At 45.5% G+C, this 25,887-nt stretch overlaps 1 protein-coding gene across 1 annotated transcript in view; it reads right to left on the bottom strand.

The window, feature by feature from the left end:
* Positions 1–6,119: 6,119 nt before the first annotated feature.
* The window catches only part of POLR3E (RNA polymerase III subunit E), a 261,241-nt gene continuing 241,473 nt past the window's right edge, over positions 6,120–25,887 (bottom strand). Inside the window, exons 18-21 of the mRNA XM_063934456.1 lie at positions 20,411–20,904; positions 10,852–10,929; positions 10,599–10,724; positions 6,120–9,646 (exon numbers count right to left, since the gene is read on the bottom strand). Coding sequence (XP_063790526.1) covers positions 9,590–9,646; positions 10,599–10,724; positions 10,852–10,929; positions 20,411–20,904 — 755 coding nt within the window. The 3' untranslated portion in view covers positions 6,120–9,589. The remainder of the gene's footprint in view (positions 9,647–10,598; positions 10,725–10,851; positions 10,930–20,410; positions 20,905–25,887) is intronic.

Here is a 25,887-nt window from a genome sequence, read left to right as displayed (position 1 = left end):
CTGCGACTTTGGGATATTCAGAATCCAGCTGTGCTGTTGCAGCACTTCCCGAGATAGTGCTACGTTGACTAACAACTGCTCCTTGGACCTCGCCTTTAATAAGGAGATCGTCCAAGTACGGGATAATTATAACTCCCTTCTTCCGAAGAAGTATCATCATTTCGGCCATTACCTTGGTAAATACCCTCGGTGCCGTGGACAGACCAAACGGCAACGTCTGGAATTGGTAAGGACAGTCCTGTACCACAAACCTGAGGTACTCCTGGTGAGGTGGGTAAATGGGGACATGCAGATAAGCGTCCTTGATGTCCAGCGACACCATAAAATCCCCCTCTTCCAGGCTTGCAATAACCGCCCTGAGCGATTCCATTTTGAACTTGAACTTCCTTACATAAGTGTTCAAGGATTTTAAATTTAGAATGGGTCTCGCCGAACCGTCTGGTTTCGGTACCACAAACATTGTGGAATAGTAACCCCGTCCCTGTTGAAGGAGGGGAACCTTGATTATCGCCTGCTGAAGGTACAGCTTGTGAATAGCCGCCAGCACTACCTCCCTTTCCCTGGGAGCCGCTGGCAAGGCTGATTTGAGGTAACGGCGAGGGGGAGTCGCCTCGAACTCCAGCATGTATCCCTGAGATACCACTTGTAGAACCCAGAGATCCACCTGTGAGCGAACCCACTGGTCGCTGAAGTTCCGGAGACGCGCCCCCACCGCACCTGGCTCCACCTGTGGAGCCCCAGCGTCATGCGGTGGACTTAGTGGAAGCAGGGGAGGATATTTGTTCCTGGGAACTGGCTGTCTGGTGCAGCTTTTTTCCTCTACCCCTGCCTCTGGGCAGAAAGGATGCGCCTCTGACCCGCTTGCCTTTCTGAGGCCGAAAGGACTGTACTTGATAATTCGGAGCTTTCTTAGGCTGTGAGGGAACCTGAGGTAAAAAAGTCGACTTCCCAGCTGTTGCTGTGGATACGAGGTCCGAGAGACCGTCCCCAAACAATTCCTCACCCTTATAAGGCAAAACCTCCATGTGCCTTTTAGAATCAGCATCACCTGTCCACTGCCGAGTCCATAATACTCTCCTGGCAGAAATGGACATTGCATTAATTCTAGATGCCAGCCGGCAAATGTCCCTCTGTGCAACCCTCATATACAAGACAACGTCCTTTATATGCTCTATGGTTAGCAAAATAGCATCCCTGTCAAGGGTATCAATGTTGTCTGACAGGGTATCAGACCATGCTGCTGCAGCACTACACATCCATGCTGAAGCAATAGCAGGTCTCCGTATAGTACCTGAGTGTGTATATACAGACTTCAGGATAGCCTCCTGCTTTCTATCTGCAGGCTCCTTTAGGGCGGCCGTATCCTGAGACGGCAGTGCCACCCTTTTAGATAATCGTGTAAGCGCCTTGTCCTCCCTAGGGGATGTCTCCCAGCGTAACCTATCCGTTGGCGGGAAAGGGTACGCCATCAGTAACCTCTTAGAAATCACTAGTTTCTTATCAGGGGAACACCACGCTTCTTCACACAATTCATTTAATTCATCAGATGGGGGAAAAGTCACTGGCTGCTTTTTCTCCCCAAACATAATACCCTTTTTAGTGGTAACCGGGTTAATGTCAGAAATGTGCAACACTTTTTTCATTGCCGTAATCATGCATCGGATGGCCCTTGTGGACTGTACATTTGTCTCATCCTCGTCTACACTGGTGTCAGACTCCGTGTCGACATCTGTGTCTGCCATCTGAGCTAGCGGGCGTTTTTGAGCCCCTGATGGCCTCTGAGACGCCTGGGCAGGCGCGGGCTGAGATGCCGGCTGTCCCAAGGCTGTTACGTCATCAAACCTTTTATGTAAAGAGTTGACACTGTCGGTTAATACCTTCCACATATCCATCCACTCCGGTGTCGGCCCCGTAGGGGGCGACATCACACTTATCGGCTCCTGCTCCGCCTCCACGTAGCCCTCCTCATTAAACATGTCGACACAGCCGTACTGACACACCGCACACACACAGGGAATGCTCTGACTGAGGACAGGACCCCACAAAGTCCTTTGGGGAGACAGAGAGAGAGAGTATGCCAGCACACACCACAGCGCTATATATCACAGGGATTTTCACTATACTGAGTGATTTTTCCCAATAGCTGCTTATTAACACAAATTGCGCCTAAATTTATGTGCCCCCCTCTCTTTTTTTACCCTTGTTGTACTGGATACTGCAGGGGAGAGCCTGGGGAGCGTCCTTCCAGCGGAGCTGTGAAGAGAAAATGGCGCTGGCTGTGCTGAGGAAGATAGCCCCGCCCCCTCAGCGGCGGGCTTCTCCGGCTTTTTATAATGTTAATGGCGGAGGTTTTTGCACATATACAGTGTTATACACTGTATTATGTGCCATTTGTGCGAAAAAGGTAAACTAATTGCTGCCCAGGGCGCACCCCCCAGCGCCCTGCACCCAACAGTGACCGGAGTGTGTGGTGTGCTATGGGAGCAATGGCGCACAGCTGCAGTGCTGTGCGCTACCTTAATGAAGACAGGAGTCTTCAGCCGCCGTTTTTCATCTTTATCTTCCGTCTTCTGGCTCTGCAAGGGGGACGGCGGCGCGGCTCCGGGAACGGACGATCGAGGTCGGGCCCTGTGTTCGATCCCTCTGGAGCTAATGGTGTCCAGTAGCCTTAGAAGCACAAGCTAGCTGCAAGCAGGTAGGTTTGCTTCTCTCCCCTCAGTCCCTCGTAGCAGTGTCTGTTGCCAGCAGATCTCACTGAAAATAAAAAACCTAACAAATACTTTATTTTCTAGTGAGCTCAGGAGAGCCCACTAGGTGCATCCAGCTCTGGCCGGGCACAGACTCTAACTGAGGTCTGGAGGAGAGGCATAGAGGGAGGAGCCAGTGCACACCAGATATAGTACCTAATCTTTCTTTTAAGAGTGCCCAGTCTCCTGCGGAGCCCGTCTATTCCCCATGGTCCTTACGGAGTTCCCAGCATCCACTAGGACGTCAGAGAAATAACATTACCACAGCCTGCGCCTATGTAAGTGATTGACTTGACACTGATCACCACGTGATCGAGAGACAGATGCCATCATTATATGGGGGAATGTACGAGTCATGTGGTTAGTGATGCGCATATCACATGACCGCGATTGCGGACCCGGGTTGATGATGCGTACGTCACATGACCACGATTGTGTGGTCAGTATTAAATAACGTTATTTGGGGAGGCTGCAGATTACGGTCATGTGTCTAAAAAGTCACATGACCGGATCACATTGGATTTGTTTATGGAAATGAATACCGATCATGTGACTCGTGATGAGTGTGTCACATGACCGGATTTTCTCTAGCCACTAGAGTAGGGGTGGGCAACAGGCGGCCCGCGGGCCGGATGCGGCCCGCGGACCGATCGTGCCTGGCCCGCTGTGCCCCATTAGAGTGCAATGACAAGCGGCCCGACAGGCCGCTTGTCATTGCACTGTTCTCAGACGAGGCGCCGCTGAGGAAATCCCGGTCACGTCACAAGGTCAGCTGACCGGGATTTCCTCTGTTACCAAGCGCGCTGGGCGGCACGGGGGGCGGGCACTGCGCTTGGCGGCTGAGTGAGGAGAAGAAGCAGCGGCCAGCGAGCGGGAGCAAGAGGCCACATCAGCAGTGACTCCAGGCGGCATCATCGGACAGCGGGGATCGTCTGCCACTGTGACGAACAGGTAAACCCCCTGTCCTGCCAGCCCCTGGATCACTGCTTAAGCTGCCATATAGGTTTAGGGGTGGGGAGGCAGCTGAGTTAAAAACTACAATATGGGTTTAGGGGAGGGAGGGGATAGGGGGGTAGGGACTGTCTGCCGTAATGTGTAAAAAGGGGGATGATGTCTGCCATAATGTGTAAAAACGGAGGCACTATCTGCTGTAATGTGTAAAAAGGGGGACGATGTCTGCCGTAATGTGTAAAAAGGGGACGCAGTCTGCCGTAATGTGTAAAAAGTGGACGCAGTCTGCCGTAATGTGTAAAAAGGGGGACAATGTCTGCCGTAATGTGTAAAAACGGGGGCGCTGTCTGCTGTAATGTGTAAAAAGGGGGATGATGTCTGCCGTAATGTGTAAAAAGTGGACGCAGTCTGCTGTAATGTGTAAAAAGGGGAACAATGTCTGCCGTAATGTGTAAAAACGGGGGCGCTGTCTGCTGTAATGTGTAAAAAGGGGGATGATGTCTACCGTAATGTGTAAAAAGTGGACGCAGTCTGCCGTAATGTGTAAAAAGGGGAACAATGTCTGCCGTAATGTGTAAAAAGGGGACGCTATCTGCCGTAATGTGTAAAAAGGGGACTCTTTTTGAGTATTTTGTGTGTGGCCCTCGAATATTCGTTGGAAGTGTTAAGCGGCCCCCCAGCTGAAATAATTGCCCACCCCTGCACTAGAGTGAGAAATGTTCTGAGGACAAAGAAGCTCATTGAATTTGGAGATAGTATGCCACCTAGTGTTTGAGTGAAATATCATGTGACTATTAATTATTAGGAAGTTTATTAATTTTAAGTATTTCGTATACTCGTTTTTAAAGATAAATAATTTATAAATAAATAGTTTTGCCTCATATAGCTATATTGTTTGAAAATATTGTATTTTAATGAAATTGTATATATATGAAATTTCAATGATTGCAGACAGGTGTGATGATTATGTGTAATTGACATCCCTATAAAAATGGGAATTATGGAGCTAGGAGCTATACCTTTGACAAAGCTGCCCCTTGTGACAGCGAAACGCGTCAGGACTGACATTTTGGATCATTAAAAGGACTTCATTTGGGACATCCAGAATATCGGACAGTGGACCTCTAAAGGGGGGTACTCACGAAGCGATATTCTAAGCAATCTGACTAGATTGCTTAGAATTTAAGCAGGATCGCTCCGTGTGTAGCTCCTACAGCGATAGCGATGCGCAGCCCAGCGCATCGCTATCGCTGCTGCTAGATTGGCCTGCCGTGCAGGCCAATCTAGCGGGTCGCTCATTTCACCCGCTGGGTGAAATGAGCGCCCCCCCAGTCTCCCCCCCCCCCCCGCACGCTCAGCACAGATCGCGCTGTGCTGAGCGGCAGGAGAGACATCTCTCCTGCATTGGCCCGTGGGTACTGGGCTTTAGCCTGGGATTCATTCTATGGTGTGCCATCCTGCTGGTTATCCACTTCTTCAATCCCTTCACTTCTTGCGTTGGAGCCTGTGCCATCTGAACCACCGCTAAGGGAACAATTAATCTTTAAGAGTGGTAAATATTGTGCAACATTCCATCCCACTTAAAAGGCTAAACACCTTCCAGGTCCACCTACCACTGGATAATTATTATTTAGTCCTTATATGTCCTAATTTACCAGAGACTGGTTGTTATCCACTTTCATGAATAGCTCCAATTTTAATGTTTTAGTTGTTTTACTGAGAAATATTGAACAACATATATTTAAATAAATTCTAACATTATACATCATCTACACCTGGCTGCTTATACCTTTATAGCGCTGTATACTTTTTATGTATATATATGTCTATGGTTGGATTGACTATCCATTTGTTTATATAGCTGCTGAGAGAACCTACTCGCATCAAGCGCGTGACAACCCACTTTAATAGTGAGGTTATTTTCCATTTATCAATTAACTACAGTCTGCAAAACCCTGCCAGTACAGGATTTAAGGATAGCCATATTTGAGCACAGGTGACAAATTGTAACGCCATTATTTTGATTTAACCATCTGTGCTCAACCACGGAAATAACTAAAACCTGGACTGTTAGTGTGCCTTGTGGTCCAAGGTTGGAGAAACTGCTCTAAATTAGTATCTAAAGTTACTGTAGATCATCACAATGGGCTTGAGATGGCTGTATTATGGATATACATTGACTTTATAACACTTATAATTTAGTTATGTCTATATGAATAGGTGCTATTCTTGTATTGTACTGTTAATGTAAAATATAATAAAACCCAATGGCACTTGCCAAGCCTCATACTCGCTTTCCTTCATCTTTCCAGATGTTAGCATTTATCATAGTCTTTTTTTGTTTCCAATCCAAGCCCCCGGCGCTCTGATAATTGCTCTTTGCGCGTAATAAAAAAATAAATAAAAGAAACAAGGATGAAGGAAATTGTAAAATGAACCATTTTTATTTTTTGATATATTTTATTTTCACAACAAGCCAGGCTGGCTTTCCAATCTCTCATTTCATTGCAGTAGAAAAATGTTAAGGCCATTCTCTACAACAGATCCGTAATATCAGAGCTGTCGGCTCATTGTGCAAGAGCAGATGTACTAGGAAATGCTTGGTTAATATTGAATGTAAACATGGATATAATTTGTTACTAGACATGTCCCATTGTTCCTGATAGAAAGTTGTCAGTTTGTGGAGGAGCAGCTTTGGTTAGAGAGAGGTTCTCAGGAACAAGGGACTGTTGTCCTCCTATTAATAGAGTTAGATGGAAGAAAACCGTAAACAGCTTCCAACCCCGATGTCATTATGATGGTAAAAAGTGCTACTAAAAATTGGTTGAAATTGATTATCAACATAAAATTCCGTAGGGGAACCTATAGACCATTTTCTGCCATAGGAGAACCTACATTGAAAGTGTATGGAGAGAAATGTGAGCCTACAAGACAATTTCATTTTAAGCGGATTGCGTTACTCCATACCATATCAATGGTTCCCAAATTTGGTCCTCAAGACACCCTAACAGTCCAGGTTTTAAGGATATCAATGCATAGGTGACATAATTAGTAGCTCAGTCAGATTGATTATACCTTGAGGACAGAGTTTGGGAGACCCAAATACGTTCATACAGCTAATATATCAGAAGTGCACCATTTGTAAAGACAACCTAGAGGTGGAATGCCACAAATCTGGGTAGTCAGAGGCCTATCAAGATATATTCAACATATAACTAAAGCTGGGCATACACTATACAATTATCCATCAGATAATCTGTGGTTGGAATGAAAACCTGGTAATGGATAAAAGCAACTGACAATCGATCATTTGTCGTTTATACAAATTGGTTAAGTCAAGGACAGGTTTTGTCCATTTTCCAGTGTTTGGGAGCAAATGGTCGATTGTCAGTTGCTCTCATCCATTACCAGGTTTTCATTCCAACCACAGATTATCTGCCAGATAATTGTATAGTGGATGCCCAGTTTAAGAGATTATTATTAATCCTCTTAATTCTGTTTTTTGGTGGATGAAGACTAATCTCTATGGAAAGTGCAACATTCAGAAGAGGAGGGTTCTCTGCCATGGTGAGTAATAAAGCAGAGTACAGACCTGACATAACATGCCCTAGTTTGCCACCCATTTCTGTCATTCTCCTCTGTAAAGCAATGTACGGTCAATCTGCCTCTCCACAGAGCACAGAGTCTCCCTCGCTCCTGAATTTGTCACAAGTTGGGCTGATATAAACAACCATGTATGTGCACAACCCTGGTGTAACCACAAGGTTAATATTTTACACATCACTTCATGAAGAACAGTTGAAAATCAATTTTCCCAGCAACCAGTTTGCTCTTTGAACAAAACAATTAGCAACTTAGCTGCCAATAAGATCTGACAACAGGCACCATGAATTTGCTACCTTTGTAGACATTAACAAACAGAAAAAAAAGGGTAACAGTTTTACAGAAATGCCCAAGAAATATTTAATGGTGTGATTTTCCTCCTTACAGTAACACTTACTGTCTACACATACAAGAGGCAGCCACTTATAGCTTTAGTGCAGTGATTCCCAAACTCAATTCTCAGGACCCCAGATGATGTTTTCCAAGTCACTTAGCAGGTGCACAGGTGTAGTCATTGCTCTGGCACATTGCAAAAGGTCTACAGAAGTTAATTATTTCACTTGTCATTATGAGGCAGATGCACTAGACCTTAGAGAGTGATAAGGAGAGAGATAAACTACCAACCAATCAGCTCCTGTCGTTCAAACACAGCCTTAAAAACAGCCTGTAACATGGTAGTTAGAAGCTGATTGGCTGGCACTGTCTCTCAAAGGCTTAGTACATCTGCCACTCTATGAGGAGATCTGGAAAACATTATTTGGGGTCCGGAGGACAGAGTTTGAGAACATATGCTTTAGTCCAGGGATGGGGAACCTTTGGCCCACCAGCTGTTGAACTACACATCCCAGCATGCCCTGCAACAGTTTTAGCATCGCCAAATAGCAAAACTGTAGCAAGGCATGCTGGTATGTGTAGTTCAACAACAGCTGGAGTGTCAAAGGTTCCCCATCCCTGCTTTAGTCACTAGTCTCATGACTACAGCTTACAGCCACCAGGTATATTACTGCCACATGAGTGTGTTTTATGAGGAACCTCAGTAAAGTCACTGGATCCAACCTCATCAAATATGGTTATTCCGCAAAACTGCTACCTCCAGCTTGTCTTGGTAACAAGTTTAAAAAGAAAAAAAAAGAAAAAAAAAAAGAAAGGGTTTTGGTCGGGTGTTGGGGTTCATAAACGCAGGTTCTTTTTTTTTGGGGTTCAGAGACAACAAAAATACTTCCCTCCAGACTAGTAATGCATATTTTAAACTGGAGGATGTTACCTAAAGATAGTAAATACATATGATCCAATCTACTTTATTTTTCATTAGGAAATGTTTTACATAAAAAGGTCATTATTAAATTAATTAACCAATGATCAGCCTTTTCTCCATGCATTTGTTTTTGGGTACCAGATGTGTCTGTTACAGTTATTTAAGGGGCCAACTGGCTTTTTGTGTATAGACAGAAAAGGCACCTCCCAGTGTCAATCCAGAATACACGGTCAACTACACGTCCGTATTAAATTAAGCAAAATATAAGGATTAAGTAGTTAACCATTTTTTTCTAATATTTTAAATATCATACAGTTATCATAAAAAATTAAATACAGAAATGGGAAAACAGTTTGAAAAATTCCTAATGGATCACTGACAGTAAGTGAAATGGCCAAATCCCCAAGCTCTAACGTGGGCCTACACACAGTGGATGATGCCATATTATGGGCTGAATCTTCAGCCTACCAATTCCCTATCAGCTGGTGACATCACAAGATACCTCCATGTCAGTTGTTAGCGACCCACAGGCTCAATTTTGATAAATATTGAATTTTTGTGCACAAAATGGCAGCTTCCACTGTAACTAGGCCGGTGAAAGTTGGGCAGCCAATCAGTGCCTGACATACTGAATGAAGTGGAGAAAAGCACGCACACATTTGTTTATGAGAGTTCATCTTTATGTCTAATAGATTCCGGCTGCTATTACTCCATATTGTTTCTGTACATCATCCAACTTGTTGGCACTAAATGGGTAAATGTAACACCATCCTCTCTTCCTTTGGTTGTGCATACTTCTGTGCATTTACTGGGGTTAGAGAATGAAAAAGATATAAAAGCAAAAAGTAAACATCTCAACAGAGCAGCTTCCTTCCTCGGACTGCTCTGTCCACTATAGGCCATCGAGCCGGCTGCATCTCATCCCATTGGTAACGGTTGTGTGACTGTGCAAGAGCCTGACATGTTACAATCCAGAGCAGGTACAGCCTGCGCTCAGGTATGTTCTTCATCTACTGCCAGGTTCCAGATAGCATCAAGTTTGTACCGTTCCTTTAAGATACCACATAGCTCCATAACACACACAGCAGTCCTGCAAAATCAACACCAAATATTTTATGTACAAGTTACCCTTTGCCGAAGACACACATTGTTATGATGACATCGCAGATAGAATGCAAACTAAAAAACAACAATAAAACAATTGATAAACATTACTTATTTACTTTCTTCAAATACAGTCATGCAAAAGGATATGTGACCTTCAAACAATGTGTTTGGTTTTACAATGTGGTATAGATGGTAGTAGGCAATGTAAAATCAGTGTTCCCCAGTGGATGACAAAAATACATTTTGTACTTTAAAGCCCTATATTTAAATCACCAGACAAAGCAGATTATTTAGATTGGGCTTGGTTATGAAACAGTTCTGCATTGGATGCAAATGTATCCATAAACCAGAAGTGTCATATTACAGAGTAGAGAAAACAACCAAGTCCAAATACACAATAAGCCAGCTGACAAATACAGTAATACATTTAGTTAGTGTCAAAACGACATGTTTAAACTGTTAAATTAATAATTAAATTAAAAATCTATTTTAAGTATAAATGCCTTTGGAAATAGGCTATGGTATTGTATTTTTCACAAGCATCAGTGTCTTACTAAATAAAGAACCACTGAAATGAGATCACTCTAAAATGCTTTTAAATATACTTGCTGCATGTTGGTTTCTACAGTGTAACAACTTATGAGACTGTGCTCACTACTGCCATTGCAAAACCTGTGCTACCCTTCCTTCTCTAGCTACGCGATAGATATCCATTATTCAATCTGGCTAAGACAGTATACAGTACATGCTCTTCTATACAAATAATGGTATGTGATGTTCACTATGAAAGGCACTGTAGGAGTTTAAGTGGCATCAGAAGTGTTAAAATAAACCCTTAGTGTTGGTAAACACACGACTGAGCCATTAAGCCAATTAAAACAGTTTGCCGGAACTGTGCTTACAAAGAGGTTTATAATCCCTTTCACACGTCATACCTTCAGCACCTTATCCAGCTGCGGTTTGCCAAGACTTTCTCCAAACTCCTGGCTCAGCCGTGCCTGGATCATGTTCCTGCGCAGTCTGTGCCCTTTGGAGAAGAGTTCCAGTAGTGCCCGTCTCTCCTATGGCACAAAGATGCAAATGGAGCAATGATTAACTTTACCCAGCAGGGGGCAATATGGTTTATAATCTCATGATGACAATATGACACACCATATGGATGGATTATGCCACGTGATGGACTATTACCTTGTCATAAGTGTCCCCACAAGTCCATAAGGCAAACACTTTCTGTTCCTCAGGGGTCGCAGTGCTCTGAGGAGGAAACTAGCACAGGAGACCGGTCAGTATTTAAATCTTCACCACATCTAACAATAACCTCACATAAGGCCCGTACACACTAGTTGATAAACAACGTCACTCATTTTGACCCTTCCTGAGCGTCGTCGTTTAAAATATCAACTAGTGTGTACGCTGTTAAAGACGAACGATGCGAGTCGTTAACGACCCTCGGTCTCAGCCGTGCATGCAGCACAATTTGGACTCATCGTCCAAAGCTGCGTGCTCCAGTCGGCCTCGGCATGACGTCACGGTGCGATATCGCACAGTCTGTATGACCGCCGTCAGGCGGCCCGGCCCATGACGGGGATACAATAGGCGATGTCGCTCACCGAGCACATCGCCTAGTGTGTACCCACCAATACACAAAGGCAATTTCCAAAGCAAAACGCAAACACTGAAAACACCCTTTATTGCAATTCTGAAGATGAAAACAATGAAACCAGACTGACCCTTTTTAGCACTAAAATTAATCAAGGGTTACTAACACACAGGACAAAATTAAACACCCCCAACAACCATTCTATTAGACACTAGAAGCTCCACCCACTTTGTAGGTCAGTGATCTCATGGAATCTAATAAAAAGTACAAAAAAGCTGATTGCAGTAATTGGAGTTTCTGTAATACCACGGATGCCACCCCTGTGTATGGAGACACCAATCCACACAGTGACAATTTGCCAGACTTGCACTGCAGAACAGTCACACTGTTGTGTTAGAGAATCACTTAAAGCTTAACAAGCCAATATGCTAAAAGGGGGTGGGGTTCGGGTGACCTGCCGGTCACCATACAGACGGCGGGATCCCGAGCTTTTGATTGTCGACGGCGGTGAAGGGGGGGTAGGCAGGGAAGGACTGTTGGACTGTTATCGGTCGGGATCCCAGCATCAGTAAAGTGGACGGCAGTCACATAACTACATCCCTAACAGAGCATGTTAGACATAGCAACATGTCCATATTATTTAGGTTCACTAATAAACACTTTGGTTTTATATTAAATGACAAATATTGGCTTTAAGTGTTCTTTAAAAGATGTTAGAGGAGTCTATCTACCTCACGAACGCCCTCTGGTATTTCAGATTCTATCAAGGCGATCTCAAATATCTTCCAAAATACTCTCATATGTATGGTCTTATATTACCTAATTTATATCTTGTTGCATCTACAGAAAGGTGGAAAGGAGTTTCATTTTAAAATCCTGCCTTTGTTATAGTTACCAACCTTTCATCAAATGTATTAGTACCAAAGAACGTCTTTATGAAAGTAAAGGATTATCGCAATCATCTAAACAGGCACACGATAAAGTAATACATTTAGAGGACAATGAGTGGTAACCGTAATCTTTGTTAATTCAAGTGTTACTGACCTACCTGAATGCTGAAGTGGCCTGGATTATAAACGCATGTGAAAAGGTACATTGTTGGCGGAGAAGGTAATTGAATTCATACATAGAAAACATTCCTATGCTGCAATGAACTTGTTTGTCTTTTAAACTGGATTCTAACCGTTTTACATTATAGTTCTACTTCTGGAGAATACAGAACCTGTTTTTAGTCAGCAAATATTGCAGTCTGTCAGTTCATATTCATGTTACAACAACACAAGCATAATACTGTATATACTGTAGACCAAGATACAACTGGTATGTGTTTATGGACTGCCATAGATGGCACAATTGGCAGAAACTAGTCTGTGGTATGCCAAACAGGAATCGGATATCGGCTTGAAGAGCAAAATCGTTAATAATGTCATACACTAGATAAAGCTTTGAAAACAGATAAGTGGTGCTGTTGCCAATAGGAACCAATAAGATTTTAGCTATCATTTCTCTATCGCATGCCAGAAAATGATAGAAAGAATGACTGGTTGCTATGGGAAATGAACGTTATGGTAAGAACTTACCGTTGATAACGTGATTTCTCTTATGTCTACAGGTATCCACAGGATAACATTGGGATATTGTCGAGCGACAGCGAAAATGGCACCAACACGGTCACGAGCTTTCTGGCCTCCCAGGATGCATTGGGGCCTCCACTATATAGTCCCGCCCACTGACTCAGTCAGATCAGTTCTTTCCACAGCGATTTTAGGCAGGAACATTAGGTAGAGACCTGTACAGGCGATAAGAACACACATGCACACCCTTCCATACAAGAAGGAAGAGGTTTAGTGATTGTCTAGATTCTCAAATCAGATGCATCAGGGTGGGATCCCTGTGGATACCTGTGGACATAAGAGAAATCACGTTATCAACGGTAAGTTCTTACCATAACATTCATTTCTCTGGCTGGGTCCACAGGATTATCCACAGGATAACATTGGGATTCCCAAAGCCATTTTAGTGGTGGGGACGCTCCTGATTGCACAGGAGTACCTTTCGCCCGAAGTCTGCGTCATGAGAGGCAAAAGTATCCAAGGCATAATGTCTGATGAATGTGTTTATGGAAGACCATGTGGCTGCCCTACATATCTGTTCTGCTGATGCACCCTGTTGTGCTGCCCAAGAAGGACCTACCTTACGTGTAGAGTGTGCAGAGACATTAGCCGGAATAGGGAGATCTGCATGAGAATAAGCTTCAGATATTACCATTCGGAGCCACCTCGCCAACGTCTGTTTACTAGCAGGCCATCCTCTTCTATGGAATCCGCAGAGGATGAAGAGGGAATCTGTTTTCCTGATGGCACTAGTACGATCTATGTAGATTTTTAAAGCCCGGACCACGTCCAGTGACGCTTCTCCCGCAGATAGTCCCGATATCTGAAAAGCGGGGACTACAATCTCTTCATTCAGGTGAAATTTTGATACCACCTTTGGAAGATAGCTAGATCTCGTTCTGAGAACTGCTCTGTCTGGAAAAAAACTTAGGAAAGGAGACTTGCATGATAATGCTCCCAAATCTGACACTCTTCTGGCTGACGCCATTGCCAGTAAAAAAAGAACTTTAACCGTTAACCACTTAAGATCTGCTCTCTCAAGTGGTTCAAACAAAGGACCCTGGAGAAAATTAAGAACTAAATTCAAATCCCAGGGAGCTGCAGGAGGAACAAATGGAGGCTGAATATGTACTACTCCTTGGAAAAACGTACATACATCCTGTAGGTCAGCAATCTTCTGCTGAAACCATACAGTCAATGCTGAGACTTGCACCCTCAAGGAAGCAACCTTCAACCCTTTATCCAATCCTGCCTGCAGGAAATCCAAAATTTTAGCTACTTTAAAGGATCTCGGATTGTAATTTTTTTCCAGAACACCAATGAATATAGGCTTGCCATATTCTATGATACACACGGGCCGAAGAAGGCTTTCTTGCTCTAAACATGGTTTGGATTACTTGCTTTGAAAATCCTTTAGCCTCTAAGATAGAGGTTTCAACAGCCACGCCGTCAAAGACAGGCGATCCAGATGACTGACAACAAGGCATTAACAGATCTGGACGTTGAGGGAGCAGTATTGGTGCTTCCACGGACATTCTCCACAGATCTGTGTACCAATGCCTTCTTGGCCAAGCTGGAGCTATTAGAATGATTGCTCCTTTTGCCTGTTTTATCTTTCTCACTACTCTGGGTAACAGAGATATTGGAGGGAACAGATATGCCAGCTGAAACCTCCATTCTACTGACAGTGCGTCTACCAGGACCGCTCCTGGGTCCCTTGTTCTTGATCCGTACCTCGGAACTTTGTTGTTTAGACGAGACGCCATAAGGTCTATCTCCGGTAGACCCCATCTGTTCACCAGTGTCTGAAACACTTCTGGGTGTAGTGCCCATTCGGTTTCCTGAATGGTGTGCCGACTGAGAAAATCCGCTTCCCAATTTAGTACACCCGGGACAAATACTGCTGACAATGCCGGGAGATGGAGTTCCGCCCATTTTAGAATGGGAGTTACTTCCTCCATCAGACTCTTGCTGTGAGTTCCTCCTTGATGATTGAGGTATGCTACTGCCGTCGCATTGTCTGAGCGGATCTGGACTGGTCTTCCTTGTAGATTGTCCTTTGCCTGAACTAGGCCAAGTAAATGGCTCTTATTTCTAACAGATTTATCGGCAGGAGACTTTCCCTTGCGGTCCATTTTCCCTGGAACCATAGGCTTCCGAGTACCGCCCCCTAGCCTTGCAGGCTGGCATCTGTCGTCAGGACTTGCCACTCTTTTATCCAAAAGGGTCTCCCCTTGTTTAAATGGTCTGTCTGTAGCCACCATGCTAGAGACCTTTTTACATTTACTGGAATCTTTATCATCTGCTTTTTTATCGTTTGATGATTTCCGTTCCATTTGGCCAAAATGAGATGCTGCAACGGTCTGGAGTGGAATTGCGCATATTCCACCATGTCGAACGTTGATACCATCAGACCCAACAGTCGCATTGCTGAATGGACTGACATTGTCTGGGCTTGCAACGCTTCCTGAGCCATGACCTGCACCTTGACTATTTTTTTCTCTGGTAAGAGAACTCTCTGTAGGTCTGAATCCAATATGGCTCCCAAATGAACCATCCGCTGTGACGGATTCAGGGACGACTTCTCCCAATTTATGAGCCACCCGTGTCTCTGTAAACAAACTATCGTCTGTTGGAGATGGCTCAACAGTAAATCTTGCGACTGTGCTAAGATTAATAGGTCGTCTAGGTATGGGAATATTCTTATCCCTTGCTTGCGCAGACAAGCTGCCATAACCACCATGATCTTGGTAAACACCCTGGGTGCTGTAGCTAGCCCGAAGGGCAGAGCTTGGAACTGGAAGTGTTCCTTGAGGATGGGAAACCTGAGGTAACACTGATGTGATAGTGCTATAGGTACATGCAGGTAAGCATCCCGTACATCCAGAGATACCATATAGTCCCCCGGTTCCATAGCCAACATTATGGAGCGTAACGTCTCCATGTGGTACTTCGGGATCCATATGTAGTTGTTCAACATCTTCAGATTTAGAATTGGTCGATATGACCCATTTGGTTTCTGGATTAGAAACAGATTGGAGTAATACCCCTGTCCCTTTTGTGATGGAGGTACTGGGACAATCACCCCTGACTGCAGTAATTTTTGGACTGCTTCTTGCAGGGCATTGGCCTTCGACTCTATACGAGACGGGCTGGTGCAAAAAAATCTTTGAGGAGGCTGCCTCCTGAATGGGACCCCATACCCCTGAGATACTACCTTCTGCACCCAGGCATCTGTTGTTGACTGTTGCCATATGTGTGCAAATTGCAGGAGTCGGCCCCCAACCCTGGAATCCTCCAGGCGGAGGCCCGTCTCTTCAGGCTGAGGGTTTCTGTTCAGGTTTGGAAGCTGGCTTTTTGCTAGCCTACTGCTTCCTACCCCTGGATTTAAACTGGGGTTGTTTAGGCTCCTCTTTAGCTTTCGCTTTGCTTTGCCAGCGAAATGAGCGAAATTTTAAACCCTTGGACTTAGGGTTATAGGTAGCCGGAAATCTGACCTTTTTCGATTCAGCCTCTGACTCTAGGATATCCGATAAGGGTTTTCCAAATAATATATTACCCACGAAAGGCAATGCTTCCAATTCTTTCTTGGACTCCGCATCTGCCTTCCAGGTCCGTAGCCAAACTGCTCTGCGAGCGACTACTGCCAGGGCTGAAGCTTTAGAAGCAACAGTGCCTATATCAATAGCTGCTTCTTCTAAATACTGGGCAGATTATCTTAAACGGCAAAGACGATCCTCTTGCTCCCTAGTAGGAGAGGGGATGTCATTCTCTAGTTCCTCTATCCATTCGCCCATTGCCTTGGCTACCCAGGCCGAAGCCATAGCAGGTCTTACCACTGCACCTACAAGAGAAAAAATATTTTTCAATAGGCTCTCTACCCTTCTGTCTGTGACATCATTCAAAGAGGTAGATGACAGTGGTAAAGCAGATTTATGCACGAGTCGCAGAACATGTGCATCTACTTTTGGAGGAACTTCTCTCTTCGAACAATCTCCTGCAGGAAATGGATAATAAGAATCCCATCTCTTAGGAATCTTATACTTTTTACTGGGCGCTGCCCAAGACTCATCCATCATATCTGTCAACTCATCTGACGCTGGAAATTCAGCCTTCACTGACTTTGTTCGTTTGAATACAGGTGCTTTTGCTTTTAACGCGGTCTTGGCTGGTTCTTCCAGAGAAAGCACAGCCTTCACTGCATTAATGAGTTCAGCTACATCATCTGAACTAAAGCTCTGCGACTGATCATCATACGGAGTTGACTCTATTGTTTTCGCATCATCATCCGATGTATCATCTTGTGTAGTCTGCCATACAGACGTATCTGTCTTAGTCTTACCTGCCCCTTGGTTGCTTGTAGAAGCTACTGGAACCAAACCATAGGAAGGGAGCTGCATGTATGGGTTCATAGTGTAACCTAACCCTTGAGGTGGTGCTACCGGAGCTAACCTGTCCGCTATTGAAGACAGAGTCTTTGCGAACATATTCCATGGTGGCTCTACTGGAGGCTGAACTAACTCCTGTTTTTTACTTAGCTGAAAAGCGAAACAGTTTGCACACAAACCCTCATAAGTGACCAATTGATTCATATCAATTACCCCTGACTTACAAGATAAGCATGTTAGGGCTATGGGAGTGCTTGACAAATTCTCCTCATCACTTTTGCCGCTCACAGACATTTTATCTGATACTGACTACACAATTTTGTGACTGAAAAACACCCTATAATCAGTATATAGAAGTGAAATCAATCTGACCACAGTGCACCTGATTTGAGGGTCAGAACAGGACTGACATTACACAGAAAAGTCAGCACGCATACTAGCAGTCAGTCACATGTTAAAGCATTAGACATTGTCATATGAGAATACAACCTCCATAATAACTTACACATAAGTAGGAAAATTGTACTTCTGTTTAACTGGTTCTTTTTTCAACATAACATGCAGAAAACACAGTAATATACAGGTCTCATATGCAATAGGTACTAAAAATTAACAATGCATACTAAGGAGTAGAAAGGAATTTTTAGTACTGTATACCCTGCCTCCAGAGAGCGGGATACAGGGAGACTCACCACACTTCCATATCCAAGCAAAGATGCTCGTAAGACGCTGAGTGGATTCAGACGCTACTGGTGTACACTGCCGCTCTTGGTAACTGATATCGGACACGGACGCTCACCAACGGACACGGACGCTGAGCGACTCCACGTGCATGCAGACGCTAAAGGCCTGCGACTCGGGCTGGGCGGGTTTATATCCAGTGTACACAACCGCAGCGTCTAAGCTGCGACCGAGTACCCTCGTGGTAGCGTCTGAGCCGGAAGTGAGGTCATTCAGTTCATGAAACGAGAGACACGCGGGAACTGGCCATGAACTCGGAGGAGGGATGGCCAGGAGAGCGTCTGAAACCCCCTGTTGACTTAAACTCCCAGGATCGCGGCCTCACCTAGTCCTGGCGCCTATGATCCCCAGAGCGTAGTGCTGTCACACCGGGATGTTCGGCGCATCAACACACTGTTTGTAGTCTCCACCAAGTCAGTGTAGCTGTGTCCTGACCCCTCTAGTAAGAGGAAGTCCATAGACTCCCCGTCTCCCCATGCTCCGGCCACAGCCTGGTAACGTCTGCTGCACCTGCTAGAACATCCGACACAGACGCCCGTCGAGACAGCACTGTACCGCGGAGGTAAGCGTTGTTGCGACCCGGTGGGGAGTTGTTGGAGCGACTCTTTCTAATATGCGTTTAAGACGCTGTTAAGAGAAGTTGCTCTAAAAATATAGTAAGTCTATAAAAATAAAGTAATGAAAACTTGAGGCTGCTTTCACAGCAGCCCTGTGACCATGCGGCTTCCTGCCGCACCAAGCAAAAAACTGATCTGACTGAGTCAGTGGGCGGGACTATATAGTGGAGGCCCCAATGCATCCTGGGAGGCCAGAAAGCTCGTGACCGTGTTGGTGCCATTTTCGCTGTCGCTCGACAATATCCCAATGTTATCCTGTGGACCCAGCCAGAGAAACACCACTTGTCTGTATTTGAAGCTTTAGTAAATCACTAAATCTAGAATTGTTCAATACAGACTATGCTTTTATACTCCACCAGACTTTTGCGCATGTTAAAAGCAACCATTACCAGTGTCAGAGATAGTGAGTAGGTGGAGAACAAGTGCACAGAGCCTCATAATTCTACTACTTATAAGGGAAGAGGGGAGGGAGTAACAACACAATAATATGGAGTTATCTTTCTACCTCAGCAGTCAGACAATATATTTCCAACTTCAGGTACGAGAAAAATGGAGCAGCACTGATTACACTCACACATCACACAATGCAGGACCCCGAGAGTGCTGGGACATGTAGTGTTCAAGCTAGGCTGTTTTAGCAGGGTGCCGCGCCCTGCCCGATTTTTTTAAGGTTAAAATCAGTCCTGCCCTTTCTGTGGCGCCCTGCTAAAACACCAGTTCGCTTCCTGTCCTCCCAGCGTGTAAAGATGCTGTGCGCATGCGCACGGCATCTGTTCACGCTTGGGGGAAGCCCAGCACCTCTGCAGGTGCTGGGCATGCCCCCAACAGTGACGCCGCCGGCCGCCCCATGCAGTAACATCTGTGGGCCGCACCGTCCACTTAAATTACGTTATATGACCACACCCCTTTTTTACATGATCACGCCCCTTTTTGGACACGCACGCGGCCCCGCAGTCAGACGCCCAGCCTATTATCATTTCTATAGTGAACACTAGACATTTGAAGCGAATTAAAATGAAGACACTTGTATGAACAGGTCCTCAACTCTGCACACAGACCAGCAATGCGTTTCTCAATAGCTCCAGCCAGGAGTCATCAAGACAAATTCAGGCAGGTGAAAGTAGATGTGACAGCATACCCTGCAGCAGGCTCCTATAACCACATCACTAATACCCTTTTTCCACCTAAAACTCAGGTCCTGACCCAGGTAACTGAACACTGGCTTCAAGCCGTATCACAGCGGCTTGAAACCCCGTTCACACCGCAGTCTGGAACCAGGTTAGCAACTGGTCTTCCCTCTGGCGGCACTTGGAACGATCAACTTCATGCGCCGGTCAATCGGATTTTAGGGACCCGGGTAGGATGACCTGGGTCAACCGGTTACACTGCACCCTTACCCTGGTCCCCGCCTGGGTAGTCTTCCCAGATTTCAGGGATCCTTTTCCCTGAGCCGCAACTGGGGTAGACCCATCAATCACCCGGGTTATTGCAGCAGTGGAAAAGGGGTATACCTTTGCTCTATGTACAATCGCTCTTGAATGAAAATACTTAACAAATACTAAATATGCGCTCAGTCAGCACTTTACAACATGCCAGAGAGAAAAAAAACTTATGTAGATTCAACTATTCCCAAACAAAAACACACAATTGACAACAGTACACAAGTGTTGAAAGAAAGGTGGAGTGGGATAAACACAAATGCCAAGTATTAACAATGACTCATGGAAGTATAGGTCAAATGTTTGTATAAAAAGATAAAACGTTATACTTGTATACAAATATACTTACAGGCACCATGATCTGCTTACAGCCAGAGTTTAAAACCATTTCCTGAAGCATTTTGTCAGAGATGCCACTAAATAGAATATGTCCAGGAGGAAGGCTGGCTAAATGAAGATTAAATAAACGTTTGAGTTCCCTCATGGTCAACACATACTGTTTCTTAAATGTTGAAACCACAAACTCTTTCAGTTCTTTAGCAACAGGTTCCTGGTCTCCTTTATTACTGGGGCCATTTGTGGGCTCCCCAGAGTTTTCGTCTAGGTGGACACCATTAACCATCCCATTGTTCACACTGTCATATGTAGATGTGTCCATGCTTTCGTCATCGCTCATCGGCTCCTCTTTAATGTGGATGTCAGCCACAATGGTTGTGCTGGAAGCCTTCTTGCTCAGCTCTTTCTTCTTCTGCAAGTCCTTCTCCAGACGTGCCTGGTTCTCCTTGGCTTTGGTTCTGGCAATGTTCAACACTTGGTCCCCAGTGATTATCACAGACGAAGGTGCTAAAGGATACAGAGAAAAATGTATCAATGACCATACTTACACTAAAGCAGATAGATTTCCACACTAAAATACAAGTGATTGCAAACCTTTTCATAGAATACACAAAGTAGTCAAAAGTGTGAAGCGCAAGACTGCTCCTTTCCCAACTTATAGGGAACTTTAACGTCGAATCCCCATTGTCACACTAATATCAATCACTTTCTGCAAAGTATACATTTAAAATTTATTCCTAAGGTGCACTTAAGTAGTCACTACTAAAAGCTCTTTGCCCAGCAAAAGATGTGGGTTGTCTACGCGTCATTGCAGCCAAGCTCTTTGTGGTCCCATGATGACTTGCATAAAGTTACCACCACGGTGCTGTCTGACGGGATGCTGACTGGCCGACCAGCCAGGGAGGACTGTGCTCTTAAGTGAGAGAGAGGAAAAAAAAAAAAAAAAGACTTGGATCTCAAGCACATTACAGATGGTGATGAAAGATCCTAGAGCTGAAAAATAGGATTTTAAAACCTACCAGTAAATCCTTTTCTCCTAGTCCGTAGAGGATGCTGGGGACTCCAAAAGGACCATGGGGTATAGACGGGATCCACAGGAGACATGGGCACACTAAAAGACTTTGACTGGGTGTGAACTGGCTCCTCCCTCTATGCCCCTCCTCCAGACCTCAGTAATAGGAACTGTGCCAAGGGGAGACGGACATTTCGAGGAAAAGTATTTTTGTTACACTAAGGGCGAGATACATACCAGCTCACACCACAAACACACCGTACAACTAGATTAGCAGGAATACCAAATAACAGTATGAACTAACAACAGCAACAAGCTGAATATAACGGATACACAACCTTCGTGTAACCGAAAACAACAAGTATCAATACAACTGCAAGTAACAGTCCGCACTGGGATGGGCGCCCAGCATCCTCTACGGACTAGGAGAAAAGGATTTACCGGTAGGTTTTAAAATCCTATTTTCTCTTACGTCCTAGAGGATGCTGGGGAGTCCAAAAGGACCATGGGTTCTATACTAAAGCTCCAGACCGGGCGGGAGAGTGCGGACGACTCTGCAGCACCGATTGAGCAAACATGAGGTCCTCCTCAGCCAGGGTATCAAACTTATAGAACTTCGCAAATGTGTTTGAACCCGACCACGTAGCTGCTCTGCAAAGTTGAAGTTCCGAGACCCCTCGGGTAGCCGCCCAAGATGAGCCCACCTTCCTGGTAGAATGAGCCTTTACGGACTTCGGCAATGGCAACCCAGCCGAAGAATGAGCGTGCTGAATCGTATTACAAATCCAGCGTGCAATAGTCTGCTTGGAAGCAGGATTTCCAATCTTGTTGGAAGCATACAGAACAAACAGAGCTTCCGTTTTCCTAACAAGAGCAGTTCTGGCGACATACATTTTCAAAGCTCTTACAACATCAAGAGATTTTGGGACTGCCCCAGCAGCAGGTTGATTTATGTGAAACAAAGAAACCACCTTCGGCAGAAATTGTTGACGAGTCCTCAATTCCGCTCTATCCACATGAAAAATCAAATATGGGCTCTTGTGAGACAAAGCCGCCAATTCTGACACTCGTCAAGGCCAAAAGCATGACCACTTTCCAAGCGAGAAACTTTAACTCAACCTTTCGCAAAGGTTTAAACCAGTGAGAGACATAAGAAACTGTAACACCACTTCAAGATCCCACGGTGCCACGGGTAGCACAAATAGAGGATGGATATGCAGCACTCCCTTCACAAAAGTCTGAACCTCAGGAAGGGCAGCCAATTCTTTTTGAAAGAAAAAAGATAAAACCGAAATCTGCACTTTGATGGAACCCAATTTCAGGCCTGCATCCACGCCTGCCTGCAAAAAATGGAGGAAACGACCCAAGTGAAATTCCTTCGCAGGAGCTGTTTTGGTTTCACATCACGACACATATTTTCTCCAAATACGGTGATAATGTTTTGCCGTGACCTCCTTTCTAGCCTTAAGGAGAGTGGGGATGACTTCCCCGGGAATACCTTTACGAGCTAGGATTTGGCGTTCAACCTCCACGCTGTCAAACGCAGCCGCGGTAAGTCCGGAAACACGCATGGCCCTTGCAGTAACAGGTCCTCTCTTAGAGGAAGTGGCCAAAGATCTTCTATGAGCAATTCCTGAAGATCCGGATACCAGGCCCTCCGTGGCCAATCTGGAACAACGAGTATTGCCTGAACCCTTGTTAGTCTTATGATCTTCAGCACTCTTGGAATGAGAGGAAGCGGGGGAAACACATACACCGACTGAAACACCCACGGAGTTACCAGGGCGTCCACTGCACTCTCTTGGGGGTCTCTTGACCTGGAACAATACCTCGGAAGCTTCTTGTTGAGGCGAGACGCCGTCATGTCTATTTGAGGAATTCCCCAATACCTTGTCACCTCTGCAAACACCTCTGGATGAAGGGCCCACTCTCCTGGATGGAGATCGTGTCTGCTGAGAAAGTCTGCTTCCCAGTTGTCCACGCCCGGAAGGAAAACTGCTGACAGAGCGCTCACGTGCTGTTCCGCCCAGCGGAGAACTCTTGTGGCCTCCGCCATTGCCGCCCTGCTCTTTGTTCCACCCTGGCGGTTTACACACGCCACTGCTGTTATGTTGTCCGACTGGATCAGGACAGGTAGACCTTGAAGAAGGTTCTTCGCTTGCAGAAGGCCGTTGTAAATGGCTCTTAACTCCAGAACATTTATTTGGAGACAAGATTCCTGGCTTGACCATTTTCCCTGGAAACTTCTTCCTTGTGTGACTGCACCCCAGCCTCGGAGACTTGCATCTGTGGTCAGCAGGACCCAATCCTGGATTCCGAATCTGCGTCCCTCTAGAAGGTGAGAACTTTGCAGCCAATACAGGAGAGAAATTCTGGTCCTGGAAGATAGACTTATTTTCTGGTGCATGTGCAGGTGAGACCCGGACCATTTGTTCAGCAGATCCCACTGAAACACCTGGGCATGAAACCTGCCAAACGGAATGGCTTCGTAAGCCGCAACCATCTTCCCTAGCACTCGAGTGCATTGAAGAATCGACACTCTTGCCGGTTTCAGAATCTCCTTGACCATGGTCTGGATTTCCAGAGCTTTTTCCGTCGGAAGAAACACTCTCCGTAGTTCCGTGTCTAGGATCATGCCCAAGAAGGGCAGCCGAGTTGTTGGAATCAACTGAGACTTTGGCAAATTGAGAATCCAACCATGATGTTGCAGAACCGTCAGGGAGAGTTCCACGCTTCTTAGCAACTGCTCTTTTGATCTCGCCTTTATCAGGAGATCGTCCAAGTACGGGATAATCGTGACACCCTGCTTGCGTAGGCGTACCATCATTCCCGCCATCACCTTGGTGAAGACCCTCGGGGCCGTGGAAAGCCCAAACGGCAACGTTTGAAATTGGTAATGACAATCCTGCACCGCAAATCTTAGGAAGGTTTGATGAGGAGGATATATCGGGACGTGTAAGTAGGCATCCTTTATGTTGACTGACGCCATAAAATCCCCCCTTCTAAGCTGGAAATCACAGCTCGAAGAGATTCCATCTTGAACCTGAAAGTTTTCAAGAATGGATTGAGGGATTTTAGGTTCAGAATCGGTCTGACTGAGCCGTCCGGCTTCGGCACGACAAAGAGGCTCGAATAGTACCCTTCCCCCCGTTGGGACGGGGGAACCGGGACAATGACCCTCTGTTGACACAGCTTTAGTATCGCAGCGTTTACGACTTCTCTTTCTGGAAGAGAAACGGGCAAGGCCGATTTGAAAAAGTGGCAGGGGGGCATCTCCTGAAACTCCAGTTTGTACCCTTGGGACACTATGTCTAAGACCCAAGGATCCAGGGCCGATTGAAACCAGACCTGACTGAAGATTCGGAGACGGCCCCCCACCGGTACGGACTCCCGTAGGGGAGCCCCAGCGTCATGTGGTGGACTTGGCAGAGGCGGGGGAGGACTTTTGGTCCTGGGCGCCAGACACAGCAGGCGACCTTTTTCCCCTTCCTCTACCTTTTGAATCGAGGAAGGACGAACCCCTTCTTTTTTTGTATTTATTAGGCCAAAAGGACTGCATCTGAGAATGGGGCGCCTTTTTCTGTTGTGCGGGAACATAAGGAAGAAAAGATGACTTACCCGCAGTAGCGGTAGACACCAGGTCAGCAAGGCCGTCACCTAACAAGACACTACCTTTAAAAGGGAGAGCTTCCATCGCTTTCTTGGAGTCGGCATCAGCATTCCATTGATGAATCCACAGCGCCCGCCTGGCCGAGACCGCCATGGCATTGGCCCTTGATCCCAAGAGGCCAATATCCCTCGCCGCATCCTTTAGGTAATCTGCAGCGTCCTTGATATAACCAAGAGTCAAAAGAATGTTATCCTTATCAAGGGTATCCATATCAGAAGCTAAATTATCAGCCCACTTAGCAATAGCACTACTCACCCACGCCAACGCCACAGCAGGCCTGAGTAGTGCACCAAAAAAAAAATAAGATTTTACTTACCGATAAATCTATTTCTCGTAGTCCGTAGTGGATGCTGGGACTCCGTAAGGACCATGGGGAATAGCGGCTCCGCAGGAGACAGGGCACAAGAATAAAAGCTTTAGGATCAGGTGGTGTGCACTGGCTCCTCCCCCTATGACCCTCCTCCAAGCCTCAGTTAGGATACTGTGCCCGGACGAGCGTACATAATAAGGAAGGATATTGAATCCCGGGTAAGACTCATACCAGCCACACCAATCACACCGTACAACTTGTGATCTGAACCCAGTTAACAGTATGATAAAACGAAAAGGAGCCTCTGAAAAGATGGCTCACAACAATAATAACCCGAATTTTTGTAACAATAACTATGTACAAGTATTGCAGACAATCCGCACTTGGGATGGGCGCCCAGCATCCACTACGGACTACGAGAAATAGATTTATCGGTAACTAAAATCTTATTTTCTCTGACGTCCTAGTGGATGCTGGGACTCCGTAAGGACCATGGGG

Source organism: Pseudophryne corroboree, chromosome 7 (genome assembly GCF_028390025.1).
Source record: "Pseudophryne corroboree isolate aPseCor3 chromosome 7, aPseCor3.hap2, whole genome shotgun sequence".
Lineage (NCBI taxonomy): Eukaryota > Metazoa > Chordata > Amphibia > Anura > Myobatrachidae > Pseudophryne > Pseudophryne corroboree.
The sequence above is the reverse complement of the archived record's forward strand: the minus strand, read 5'-3'. Positions and strand labels throughout refer to the sequence as shown.